The sequence below is a fragment of the Sebastes fasciatus genome, chromosome 20 (genome assembly GCF_043250625.1).
Source record: "Sebastes fasciatus isolate fSebFas1 chromosome 20, fSebFas1.pri, whole genome shotgun sequence".
NCBI classification, from domain to species: domain Eukaryota; kingdom Metazoa; phylum Chordata; class Actinopteri; order Perciformes; family Sebastidae; genus Sebastes; species Sebastes fasciatus.
Genome location: NC_133814.1, coordinates 4,316,704 through 4,331,439, shown reverse-complemented (window position 1 = coordinate 4,331,439; position 14,736 = coordinate 4,316,704). Strand labels below are relative to the sequence as shown.

At 39.8% G+C, this 14,736-nt stretch overlaps 1 protein-coding gene across 1 annotated transcript in view; it reads left to right on the top strand.

Annotated features, from left to right (window-relative positions):
- The window catches only part of pemt (phosphatidylethanolamine N-methyltransferase), a 75,553-nt gene that overhangs the window by 41,188 nt on the left and 19,629 nt on the right, over positions 1 to 14,736 (top strand). Inside the window, exons 3-4 of the mRNA XM_074620237.1 lie at positions 350 to 465; positions 10,214 to 10,359. Of these exons, the coding sequence (XP_074476338.1) occupies positions 350 to 465; positions 10,214 to 10,359 (262 nt within the window). The remainder of the gene's footprint in view (positions 1 to 349; positions 466 to 10,213; positions 10,360 to 14,736) is intronic.

The following is a 14,736-nucleotide window of genomic DNA, read 5'->3' as shown; positions in this document are numbered from 1 at the left end:
GTAGGCCATATTGTGATCTTGATGAAATTTTGATTAATTGTGCAACCCTAATTTACTTTATAAGTTATTTTATAAGGGGTAAATGCAGATTTATACCTGAAGTAACTAAACCATCATTTCAAACTTTGCCACAAAGTCATTTTAGGTTGCAAGCCAATGAGTTTTTCAATCCATCCATATACCGACATACTTTTTGCCGATGCAGTTTGTTTCCTGTCATTTGTTTTCTGGACTGTTCCCTTCTGAGGAGACTAACCCCCGCGCAATTTTGATAACTACATGATGGGATTTTTAAGGATAACTCCATCATCTCATGACCTTTGTTTTCTGTCTCTCTGTCATTTGCCAGGTGGCGAGATGGGAGCATCGTACGCGGACGCTCTCCGGGCTCTTTGGTAGCCCCTACCTGGGCTGTTACTGCATGGGCTTTGCCATCGTTCTGCTCAACGTGTACCGCAGTCACAGGTGAACAAGCACACACTTTTCTGCTCATTCCGCTCAATTCAGGTCATGTTTTTATGCTCTTCATTTCCATCCAGATTAGCTCAGTTTTGATCAATTCAAATGTTATTCAAATGTTTGGATTAACACATCATTTTTATGATTCACTATAAAACTTTAGCTTGAATTATGGGGAGACGACTGGTAGCCTCAAGGTGCAATCATATTGAATGTAGAGCAGTGTTTAGCGCCCGCTCCAACCCGTTGACTCACAACATAAAATGCAGATTAAAGTCCTGTGTTATACAACTTTTCTCTCAGTAACCCAGTTTTGTTTCCAGTTTCCTGTTGATGCTAAACACCGCACCCAGCTGAGCAACTTGTATCAACCTTTCTGTTCAGTTTCTAGCATGCAGGACTCACTCTTTTTTCTCTTTCAACCTGTGTTTATTATATTTTTTCCTCTTTTTCCACCTCTGTGTCCTTTTTTCCTCTCTCCACTGCTGCTCTTTTCTTCCTCCCTCCCATCCTAATCCCACGGTTCTATACGTGCCAGTGTCACCCCACGCCTGCCATCATACAGCACCCAGTGCAAGTACACACTCCCACAACTCCCACTGTGGATCAAAATGGTGACAAAGCACCCTCTGCATTCTACAAAACCATGCTTAGACAGTATGCCAGTGCCAGAAGATTATTGTTTTTTTTTCCCCCTCTAAAAGGATGTCTGTTGCCGGGCAACAACGCTTTTGGAACAAGCTGCTTCGAAGTGATAAATTGTCTTGCCAGTTTTCTCTTGTGCTTCTGACGAGAATATTTATCAAAGCACACAGTGCAACATGAGGAACTAAAAATAGTAGTAGTACAAAGCAATTCATTTACTCAGATGTGTTAGGAACAGGAGTTATGAATGAGGCGAACAATGGCTACAATTGTTGTGGAAGTAACCCTTTGAAATAAGCTGTATGGTGTTTAAAATGCGTTTTAGTTTCACTATTGCAATGTAATGGTTGAGAAATAGCAATAATTGCTTGGACAATATACTCAGGAAAAGAGAAAAAGTTAAAGAAGAAAGAGAAGAAGAAGAGAAAGATGCTCAAAAGAAATACAAAACACAAGTACCTCTTGACTAGACTGATGCATAACACCATCAATGAAGATGGGTAGTCGCACTGAGCCTTGAGCAACTGCAACCGTCCCAGCTGTGCTGGCATGGTGCAAATGGTTTTCCACAGGAAAGCTTGGCAAGGTAAAAGATGTTAACCTTCGTGATGCGCTGAGTTGCACAAACAGCAGTAAGAGCCTTTTGTTCTATACAGCTCTTAATCCAAAAGCTCGCTGTGGGTGTTATTTTACCCTTCCTCACATTCTCATGGGTTTTGTAGCATTTTGGGTCCAGTCTAGAAGGTAACACAAATTGTGAAACTCTTGCAAGACTGTTAAGGTATTAACCTTGAATAGTTAAGGATAGGCATTGACCTTGAATGGTTAAGGTTAGGCATTGACCTTGAATGGTTAAGGTTAGGCATTGACCTTGTATAGCTAAGGTTAGGCATTGACCTTCAATGAGTAAAGTTAGGCATTGACCTCTGATTGTTAAGGTTAGCCATTGACCTTGAATGGTAAAGGTTAGGCATTGACCTTGAATAGTTAAGGTTAGGCATTGACCTCGAATGGTTAAGGTTAGGCATTGACCTTTAATATTAAAGTTAGGCATAGACCTTGAATGGTTAAGGTTAGGCATTGGCCTCAAATGGTTAAGGTTAGGCATTGACCTTTAATATTAAAGTTAGGCATTGACCTTGAATGGTTAAGGTTAGAAGAGGTCGTCGGGCAGCCAGTCTCGCGTAAGTTTTTGACAAGTCTCACAAGTGACTAAATGAGACGACAAAATGTCTACACGTTGACCACTAGTCTGCCTTTATCTTAGTGGTGGTGACATTATTGAAGTCATGTGACCGTGGTGTATTTTTTTTATAGCGTAATTTCAGCTTTTTACTTCTGGCGATTGCATTCACGCTTCAAAAATCATAAAAGTGGTGTTAAATTATGAAAATTATCTTGCTGAACAAAACGTGAAAGTATCATAAACATTTGTTTGCCTCAGAGTTTATTTCCTGCAATAATCCAAAATCCACATAACATTTCCTGTAATTCCTTCACAAGGAAGCCTCCAAGTCGTTGGCTCGGGAACAACTTTAATGTGAAGCGTCGGCAGAAAAATTTACATTTACATTACTACCGGTCAACAGTGGGGCTGATCTGTTACAAACTAGAAAAGTACTGAGAGATAGAATAGAATAGAATAGAATATATCTTTATTGTCATTTTATAAGTACATCTAAATTTAAATGCAAACCTTAAAAAGTGCAAGAAAAATTAACTCAGCAATACTGTACTTAAAAAAAGAAGACTCAATAGCAGTTGGCTCTGCTACCATATAACACCTACAGCGGTCCTCTGGAAAAAACATATTAGTTTCCAAACCCAACTAACGGACAGACTGATTGACCAGCAGACTAATTAACTTACAGCTTCGTTGCTGTGCTGCTTATCTGTCTACCTAATTGACTTACTTATTATACATTGAGTGATTCACAGGCGTGCTGATTAGCTGACTGACAGCCACTTCTTTTTATAGCTCCGCTACAGATTCATAGTCTTCTCGACACGTAGTGGATACAGAGTGTGCATTGTTATCTTCTAAGCACACAGCTGTTACGCCCTCCGCTGACTGTGTTCAATAATAATAATGAAACCTCCAAGGGCTTCAAGTCAATTTTTTAATTAACTGTGTGTGTGTTTAATTGCCACTCTTGCTATTAACAGGAAACCTAATGAGACAGGAGGATTGGGGTTTCCACATTTAGAAGTGTTAAATGTAAAAATGTTACTGCCTGTGTTTATGCTCAGGAAATATAAAAAGCTAAAAAAAGAACGTCTCAAAAGCCAAATTTAGAAATGTAATTAGTGTTTGGAAACTGTGCGCACTGCAAGCATGCCAATTACCACCCATGCACTAGAAAAGCAAACTGGATGCTTGTTTTTTGTACCCCCTTAACACCTGGCATTTAAATGTGTTTTGGGTGATCAGATTGCAATCAGATAGTGCTTGATCACATGAGAGTACAGGTTTAAATGCACCCAAAATGCATTAATTACAATCTGGATATGTGACGCATTTTAATGCAAGGTGTAAAGGGGGTCTGTGTATGTACTGTAATCCACATCCATGGTGTGGTTGTGCACACCATTTTCTTTTTTCCGTCTTTTTCTTGTTGTTCAGCTAAATATAACGCCCAGGAAGATTTGCAACTGCTATGGCACAGGCTAATGATGATCAAATTAAAGGACCCCTGATTGTACCATGTAAAAAGATAGAAGCACATGTGCGTAGCTGTTTGCATTAAAGTATCCCAGTGTCTTAAAGATGGGGTTGGTAATGTTCTTCAAAATGATTTTTGTTATATTTGTTGAATTCTCATTACATCCCGACAGCACTCAATAAATCAAATGCTCTGACCAAAAAAAGGACAATCCAGTATATCTGTGGCTGTAGCATACTGTAATAAGGCCGTCCAATCATTTCAATTTGGACCGATTTAAATGATTTGACGTACTACCTGCCTGTTTAACTTACCTGCCTACCTGCGAACACTCTGCCTGTGCACTCCTTGTGCATCACCGGAGTCTTCCAAAAGCTGCTTGCTTGACAGCTGTGAGTACTAACAATCGACTGTATATAAAGATGGACGACATGACAGCTCCCTTAAAGTGAAGCCAAAACATCTGGATTGCCCCCTGGTGGCTGGCTGCAATATAAGTCATAAATCTCAAGATGGCAGCTCCCGTATTCGGGATATTTTGATTTCACTTCTGGGAGGATGTCCATCTTTATATACAGTCTATGGTACTAACAATAGCCATGTTCGTTGTTTACATTGATTATCATATGTGAACGTTCATAATGATAATTTTGGGGGAGTGGCTTTAAAGGGAGGCCTGAAGGAACAGACTGTCAGTGTTGGCGACTTGGCGACTTTCTTGCTAGATTTGGGGACTTTTGGAGGCTAGTGCTGCTAGCTAATTTCAATGGAAAAGAGATGGCAACACTGGGCTGGGTTTTTCGGTTGGCTAATATTTTAGATATAGCGTACTTTTGCTAGTTTGTCATCATTACAGACCCTATGAACTAAGCTTTAAGAGTCTCAGTCATGCAGCTCTGTGAGGCTGTACTAAGGCACAGCAGTTTTTTTTTAGTAAAATGCTAACATCCAGTTCTCTTTATCCATCCATGATGGTTACGCACAGCTCTTTGCCGCTGCATTTGGAGTTTACGATGGTTCAACTTTTTCAACTTGTCGCCGTGGCACTATGTGTGACCATGGCAACCATAGAATCCATTGCAAGGGAGTAGAAAGGTCGTTTGTGCCTTTCAATTGCATCAGTACTAGAAAGAATTTTTCAGGCATCTGCTTTTGTCCGAATATAATAAAAAAAGAAATACATGCACTGTGGCGGAGGTCGCAGTATGGTTGTGTTGTAAACTGCGGTGCCAGAGGAGAAAATAGGTCAAGCTACTGTATTAGTTTGGAATGTCAGAAGTGATGGTGTTTACAAATGTGTGTGTGGGCACTCGGCCATAGCTAACCTACTACAACTCGACTGCAAGCGGAAATGTATCACGTTTTAAACTTTGACACTTTTCTTCGTCATTGAAATAGGAAAAGGAATAAAACATACAAAAGATAAAGTTTTCTACTCAAGTAGAAGTAGTGCTATTAAGCTTATTTCAGAGTTGAACTGGAGACCCACATAATCGTGAACCAGGAAGTATAAAAGCGACAAACGCAGCGTAGGGAGGAGGTCGTGGTGGAAGGTTGGGTCAAAAAACACCGGACTTTCACCCAGGAGACCGCCGTTTGTATCCTGTGTGAAACTAGAAGTCAACGTAGATTTTTTTTCACATAACTTCGGTAGTTATTTTAACCCAAACATTTACTTATTTGTCACGTAAATTCTTTACTTAAGTAACGCCATTTTCATCGTTATTTTAACCCAAATGTTGACTCATTTGTCACCGAATTTCTGTACTCAAGTAGCGCCACTTCGGTATTTTTTTTTTGTTAACCCAAACCACAATCTTTTCCTAAACCTAACCAAGTAGTTTTGTAGCCTAAACCGAACCAAGTTGTTTCCTGTGAAGACAGAAGTTGTTTTTGAAAAGACTGTATGCATGTAACAAGCGGAAACCGACACGTCACTGGACATTTTTCATGTGTTGCTGGATATTCTTAGGAAAACTCACAAAAAATGTGATTTCCTAAGATATCATACGTACCGTTGTATGCGGATACATTGGTCACATTAAACGATGGATTTGGAAAACGATGGATTTGGACAACTGCATACCCAATGTTTTCATGTCTGAATGTATAGAAACAACCACACCGGATCAGAACACTGAAGTGTGGTTATGTGAAATCACCAGCCTTGCTTTTCTTTTGTCGGCTGTAAAGCAGCTCATTATGAAAGGGACTTTGTCTAACTCCCACACCAAACCTTCCCTCTCTGACCCTCACTTACTTCCTCCTCCTTCTCATCCTTCTCGTCGTCTTTCTCTATAATCACACTTTCCATTTCATATTCTGAAAAGATTGCAGATGTATGGCTTTGACAGTCGTGGGTCTTTTCATTCCCTGTTATCTGTTACCATCACCCTTGAATGCACAGACACTAAAGGCACAAATATCACACAAAAATATGCTACGTTATACCATCAAAACAATCAAGTAAAATGCAATGACATAAAGCATGCATCAATGACCATATTGCTAGTTTCCAAAATAAAGTTTTCTTTTATTTCTAGAAACTACAGAGTGCGCTACATCAGCAGTCACTCGTCACCAGTCGTAACAGTACATCACAGCGGTCAGTCCCTCATACCCACTAACCCCCTTCCCACGTCTCCATCCACCCAGACCTCCTTTCCTTTCCCATCTCTATTCCAATCCAAATCCCAGCAGTGTGCCGCGCCAGGCCACCTTACTTCATAGAGAGCCCAGCGGTCGCTCTTTGTGTGTGACGTGGCGTAACAACAAGCCGCATCACATTACACTTCCTGCTCCCTTTGACAAAGAGAGAACACCATAAGACTCACATGACCGACCCCGTAACCCAGTTTTCTCTTATATACCCCAAACTTTGTTTTGATTTGGGGGCCATTTTTGTCTACAGGAAGTACACCACATTCGGACCGCACAGGGTATGTTAATGCACATACACGACTGCACTGTGTGTGTGTTCCATTATAATTTACAAACCCTTTCAACATTGCAAATACTAAACTTTTAAACTCCTAGTTACATTTAAAGACTGCGGGACAGCCTTAACAAAATTTAGAAAAACGTAAAATGCAAAATGAAGAGCCTACAGAAGGCCAACAAAAATATGCAATAACTAGTATTATTGGTCTTTAAGCTGCACTTTCTCCAAATTTGAAGAACTTAAATTATCATCCAAAAAGAATGAAAGGAACAAAACACCAAACACAGTTTTCAAAAAGCTCTCCCTAACTGCTCCAGTATATTAATTCTGAAGATTTAGTTGACAATTTATTATGCAGAAGTGTATGCAATTCCCCAAAAAATCATTTGGGTAAATATATCAAATCAATGGGGTCTCAATTAGCCAGAATGGGGCATTAATGTTGGAGCTACAATGTGGGATTCCTGCTGGTAAAATAGGTGTGTTTTTATATAATTGATCTTGCATTCTTGCATATTGTAGTATGAACTAAAGGTTAGGCCCGTAGATCACGTTTTTCTGCAACATAAATATTTAACATTTTAAGTGAGTTTTGCGACAACGTAGTCAGGGGTATATAGTGCTCCATGTGTCCGTCCTTCCGTCCGTCCGTCCTTCCGTCCATCCGTCCTTCCGTCTGTTCACGTGTCACACTTTTGTTTCCAGAGCAGAAATCGAAAACTATTGAACTTAGGAACTTCAAATTTGGTATGATGGTTGACAGTGTGGTCTTGCTGTTCCTTTTGGGGGTTAAAAGTCCAGGGTATGAAATGAAGTGTGTTTTACGACGATTAGCGAGGTACAATGACTGTTTCTGTCAATGGAGTCTGGTGGCTTTGAGGAGAGCATAGTAATTGTATCTTTTGTTCATTAATAAATTACAGTAATCGTCCAAATCCCTGTTGATTTTGTTAATTATATTTATATTCACTTCAACGTGCATCAGATAGCATCGCGCTGGAAAAGGGACAAAAATTTGCGTGTCTACCCGGGTGTCATGTTTCCATCACTGCCGATCGGAGCTGGGGCCGATAAATGACCCGAGTCATTTGTCCCGGGAATCAATGCTGATTGCAACCCTTCCGACTAAAGGCAAGTGTTAGTGGGTGTTAATGTTTTTCTTGTCCAGTGGGAGAGGGGCAGCTGAGGCATTAGTGAAGACAATGATAACTTTACCTACTTTTCTTCACATTTTTACATTGAATTACCTTCCAGTTTGCCTTCATTTCAGTGTGTTAGGATAGTCTTTAAAACCATGAGCTTTTGTAAAAATGCTCCCACTTCTTCCAAACTATGCAGCAGTGCTGGAACAAGGCCGAGATACTTATTTGGTACCACCATATTTCAAGTAGCGCTGTTCTGAACTGCTAAACAAAACTGAACTGACTCACCAAGGTTTAAATCAATTGTTACATCTTAATACAAATTTATCTTCTGTGTCAGCGCTCTGTAAGTACCATCTGTTATACACAGGCAACGCTATAAACCAAACTGAGAACCTTTTACAGCCAGACCCTCACCCTTCCAGAAACTCTTCACCCCAAACATCGTAAGATAACAGAGCGGATAGAAAATGAAAATGCTTTTACTTGAAGACCACACAACCCTCAAATCATCAGTCAGTGCCGGCTACATTTGAGTGTGACGTCAGGGAAAGTTAAAAGCACTCTCGCTAACAAGGAGTACACGCACACACACACACACACACAGTCGATGCATTAGAACAGATTGTGTTGGGAAAGGAAGTGCTTTATCGTGTCTGTAATGACTGCTGCTTCTGCGGGCTACCAGGATATTTGATGCACCGAGACTTCCTGTGTAAAGCCAATTAAAGGTGCCACAGTTCAAATTAAGATGAAGCCACACACATTGGCTCTGAGGTGTAAAAACAAACATAAGTGGACCCAATGAGTGAGTCAACAAATGACTGGAAGTCTCTTTTTGACCCTCACGAACGAAATGAAAGTGTGACTCCACTCTCTACTATCATTAAACAGTTTATGAACAGTAAGTGGTCATTGACGACTCCCCTGTGGATGTACTTCCATGCATTGATGTCATGATATCTCAGAGTCTGTTGATCCCAGAGTGACGGCGTTCAAGCCTGATGAAACCTGGGGAGATGTTGCATCTTTGCACTGATGGCCCGTGACTGGTGGTTTAAAAATAGACTTGAATTTCAATCTCTCACACTTCTGCACTTCCACTGGGGCTGGATATCGTTTAAAGAATAACTATGCCAGTACCAATACCAGTACCCTTAAAGTGATACCGATGCCAATAGAGTACTTCATTCAATACCCATCATGTGAATGGAAGTTGTGTGGCTAGCTCACTGAGCTGTTCATTCCCTTTGCTCCCCAGCTCAAAGTCGCTCCACTCAAATCGCTCCAAAAATGAAACCTGCTGCGTTGTATTTTAATTAGGGCTGTAAACTACGAAATATCATATTTTTGACATTTAAAGCTCTTATTGAGGTTTTTGGATGAAGCTTCAAATGTCATATTTTATGATGACATCCCCCTGAAAAACAATCCTCGAACAAAATTCTGACATCGTATTAAACAAGCCAATCTTTTTTATTAAATCAATTTTCTTTAATGAATATACCTCGTAAGTTTTGTTTGATTGTTGCTAGACTGCCCGTTAATAGGCTACAGGTGTGTCCTTTGTGTGCAGCGAGTGGAAGTGCAAAGCGCAGTGAAAATGTAATTTTTTAAAGGCTTAAACGCCAACAAATTTGTGTTGAAGCAGAATATTTTGGTAGAACATGTTGTGTATTTTGGAAATTATTAAATCTATTTTTTGGACTTGATAACGCTCTGGAGTTATTGGAAATGTTTGGAAAACTGGAAATTTTAAATACAATGCACAGAGTAAATCCAGATGACTCTTCTCTCTCTTCTCTGACTGAACAATTATTACAAACGGCCAAATTCACAATTATCTAGTTTGTGATGTTCATGGAGAGTTCAGAGTATTTCAATTGGGTGTGATTTACAGTGTACACAATGCTTTAATAAAAACATTACAATGCTTCAAAAAGATGTTTGCATCTAGAAGGGATTTTTCTGATTCACACAAATTCTGCTACAATAAAATCTCTGACTTGGTTAGACTCCGTTTGGAGAAGGTATTCTATTCCATTTATTATTTGATCTTATATCAGCATGGCCATGACACGTGATGTTCCTCAGCGTTACTTAACTTCAGCAATGAATACATTCTGATGGAAGTAGGTCAACACAACAGTCTTCTTATATAATTCAGAGTCCAAGGCTTCTCTACATTTCTTTCATTGTACACATTTTATCTCTCACTCACTTTTTACCAGGTGAATCCACAGTAAAGGTCTTTCGGTATGCTGCGGTCCATGCCCTTTGCACTACTGCTGTAATCAAACCAAGAGAGTGTACATTAATACACTGGTTAAATAAAGGTTGTCGTGATTTGTTTTTTTCTGCAGTATGACGGTGGCGATGAAGGCCCAGGCCAAGTGGGAGGTGATGGACAGGACTGATGTTTTCTACGCTGGGGTAGCCCTCATCGTTCTGGGCACTGTGCTGGTGGTTGGCAGCTTTCTGGCTTTGGGATTCACTGGAACCTTCCTGGGTGGGTAGCAAACACAGTGTCAAATATTAAAGGGGCAGTCCAGTGATTTTACATGTCGAGGTATTTGTTTTTTTGTCACAAGAAGTAGTACTCAATCTATGAAAACAGTTGTTTAACGGTGCTATTGATAACATGGATAACATTCAGCCACGACATTTCACATTCACCCTCCCTCGTTCCATTGCATTTACTTCACAACAAGTCGTTGCCAGGCACTTACTGTACCTCCATTTATCCTTTTTTTCCACACCAACTGACAACCCAGAGATATCACGTGATACCAACATCATTTTTCTATTAGTTCACAAGCCTTGTTAAAAGTGGGAACCAAATGTCAGATATCTTCCACGGAGATAAACAAAACATTAATTTTGGACCCTCCACATTTTTTTAAATGATTAATTCACAATCATAATATTTTTTTTCAGGAAAACCATACTTTTATTCTAAAAGCTAGGTGGGTGTATTATTATAATTTTTTTAAATAATCATCTACATAAAAATGTTAGCAATAAGACTTTTAATGACAGAGTAATCCCAGCTACAGGTTTTGTGTGGCGTTATAAAGACTTGAAAGAGAGTTGCATCATGGAAAGTGTAGGATGAAGCTTGACCCACATTTGAGTCAGTATATCTGGGCCTCTGCTGCTTCGATTTTTTCTGTTGTAAACCGTCTTCTGCAAATCCCCCAACACTAAATTGGCGTAGTACTTTTCAAAAGAACCTGAAAATGTATTTTCTCAATCACCTCCTTACTAAGAGGGATGGAACCCTACATGGACACACTTTTTTCGGTCAAAGTTAGAACAGTTTTGGTTATTTCAATTAAGAAATTTCTGTTTTTCTTTTGTTCTCAGTGCTCTTCTCATTGGTTTGAAGTGGGCGAGGCTCAGAATTTGGCAATATTCAAATCAAAATCGAATGAGTTGGTGGGTTGTTTGGTCAGTCTCACATCCAATCTGATCAAACCACACCCACACAGTCCTGATGAAGCAAATTACATTTGTGAGTGTAAAACTCTCAATTAATACCCAAAGACGCTTCAATTTTGATGGTTGTTGTTGCTTCTTTAGTCATGAATGAATTTAGTCATGAATATTTAATGTTATAGAATTTTTTTAGGGTCTTTAAGTCACTTAAAGTCACAAACATAATGTAAACGTATGTGGACTTTGGTCCAGACTGAAATATCTCAACAACTATTTGATGGATTGGTTTGGGACAGAGGTACAGGAGGATATTCATGGTTCCCAGAGAATGTATTGTAATGACTTTGTCGATCCCCTGACTTTCCCTCCACCATGAGGTAAAAATGTATGGTTTTGCGTGAAAATATTTCAACAACTATCACATGGTTTGGTATCAAATTGGATGCATTCTTAGTATAGTAACGCGCTTAACTAAAATGGTTTACATGGTAGGGCAGTCAATCGATTAAAATATTTAATCGCGATTAATTGCAAATGAATCGCACATTTTTTTATCTGATCAAAATGTACCTTAAAGGGAGACTTGTCAAGTATTTAATACTCTTATCAACATGGGAGTGGGCTTTATGCAAACATACGCATATATTTATTATTGGAAATCAGTTTACAACACAAAACAATGACAAATATTGTCCAGAAACCCTCACAGGTACTGCATTTAGCATAAGAAATATTTAAAATCACAACATGGTAAACTGCAGCCCAACAGGCAACAACAGCTGTCAGTGTGTCAGTGTGCTGACTTGACTATGACTTGCCCCAAACTGCATGTGATTATCATAAAGTGGGCATGTCTGTAAAGGGGAGACTCGTGGGTATACAATAGAATAGAATAGAATTTAATAAGTTAGCATACATACCGTAAGCAACACACCAAATCTTTAGTTTAGGGGATCATTTTTGAGTTGGGGATACAGGAGAAATATACATGCACACACGTGCTGTTTCCTAACGAGGACATATAAATGCAGTTACATAGTAAAGACACGTGACTTCAGACACATTTGTGCCAATTTATAGAGCCCGGCTCATTTCCATGCATGTAAACAAACGCGTTCGTGTCCTTGCATGCACCACGCGCAAATTATCTTCGCATCTGCCTCCGAAGCAAACATGTTTATTGTCATTTGTCGTGTTGTTGAATACATCCAGACATCGATTCAAATGAACACGAATATGACAGTACATTAGGACCATTTGGCAAGTTCTGGTTTCTAGGTCGGTCATTGCAGTGAGTCATCTCCAAGATTCCAGGCAGAGTCTCAGCTCCTGCACCATCTTTGTCCATCGCTGTTCGGAAATGCCCTCAGTCCATCACTCCGTATACCCAGTCAACAGAGGGGAGGCAGCAGGAGGGTGTGTATGTGTTAGTGTGTGTGAGTGTGCATGAACAGGCGTCTATTTTGCATGCAGATCATGCGAAGTGATCACAACAGACTCTGCTGGCAAGGTTTGAAACGTTAAAGTTTATCTAGCAATGTTTTTCTCCGAGGAAATGTGTGACTAATGAGAAGAGACCAGGCCCAGCCAGTAGCAGCCAATAGACAAGTTTCCCAGGCACATGTGAACAACGTGAATGAGTAACAGTAGTGCAGAAAACTGGGGAGAGGACAAGTTGTTGCTGCCTGTTGTATAAGCGATGCATAGAACATGTTCAATATCTCCAGAAGGAAATTTGACTTTGTAGCTCATAGTAGATCATTTCATCCATCCAGTGATTTATGAGAATGCATTCTCTCTTTGGTATTCACACTGAGATTCTCTATGAAATGGCTGTATAAACTGTATCAGGATGCCCCAGACCATTTTAAAATGATAACTGCATGTGGTTTTTTTTTGTGTGCATGTGTGTGTGTGTGTGTGTGTGTGTGTGTGATTAAAGCTGTAGTGGGTAGAAATAAAGCAAATATGATTTAAAAAAAGTTATTTATATAAAACGGTCACTATATCCTGACAGTAGTGCATGAGACGGGTAATCGGGGAAAAAAAATCATGTTCCTCCGGTGTCCTCCGGTGCTCCTAATGGCTTTTGCAAGATTTCACAGACCGGAGGAAAACAACCAATCAGAGCCGAGCTGGAGCCTTGCCGTCTCTGAGCAGCTGTCAATCACTCGCAAACTCCGATCAAACGGTCAAACAAGGCAGCGCTGATCAAATATGAATCAATATTCTGTTACAGTAATGCCTATTTCTCTCCTCAGATGTTTTCAGAAACATCTTGTAGTGTACTGTTTTGCTGTTAAAAGAGAAAGTTTGTGACCCGGCAGCCATGTTGAGATTAAGTTGAGGTATTACCAAGCACCGCCCACCAGCCGGAGCACAGCCAATAGGTACGCTCTCTCTCTCTCTGAAATGATCTGTGATTGGTTAAAGTCTTCCATCACGGCTTAGATTTTGTAAAGCTTGAAAACCGAGCCATGAGGAGGTGCAGAAGTCTAGCTTTTTTACTGAGAGGTTATTATGAAATTTTTTCCCAATGATGCCAAAAACATTCGGCCTACAGCAGGTTTAGCAGCCTTTATGGACCTTTGTTCCAATTAATTCATACGTCAATATATTTTTTTCAAAGTGTTGTTTTTGTCACGAGTACTTTCACACAGACCACGAATATTACAGGGTTAAAAAGCAATGTCATTTTTTTTCAGGAAAGTCGATTTTCTGAGCTTTCGCAACGCAAATAAAGGCATCAACCAACCGCGTTGTGCAGAACGGGTTGAGTCGCGCTTATATTTATGAAACAACAACACGGACAGGTCTGTAGTCCGAACAAAGACGGCAAACTTTATCAGACTTGTCAACCTTGAAAACGACAGCGTAGACCAGATCCAATCCTTCCGTTCTTACCTTTCACAATAAGAGCCCTAGACATATAATATTTGCAGGCGAGTATTTGATATTTTCGTGTTGTTTATTCGTCATGCCCCCGGTGTGTAAAGGCTTGTGCACGATAGCATACGACGACATGGAGACTCCGTAGTCTGAACCAAAATGGCAAACAAAGGCAGCGCAGACCAGATCCACTCCTTCTTTTCTTATCTTTAACAATAAAAGCCCTAGACATATACACCGCGTAACGGTTTACAGGAGGGAAATTCACTTTGAGCATTTTGTCATGTCACAGTAGCAAAAGCACATGTGTAAGTAATATAATTAATGATGGCTGAATTTCATTTAGCTCCTTAATTTTGGGGGAAATCACTTATCCACGTAGTCATTCTCCCTAGAGCAGGGGTCAGCAACCTTTACTATCAAAAGAAATAAATTTTAAAAAATCTGTCTGGAGCCGCAAAATATTTGATCATTGTGATGAAGATAACACAGCTTATAGTCTGAGTATATAGTATATAAATCTAATGCAGTGAGGGACCAAGTGCAAATGTGCTATGGA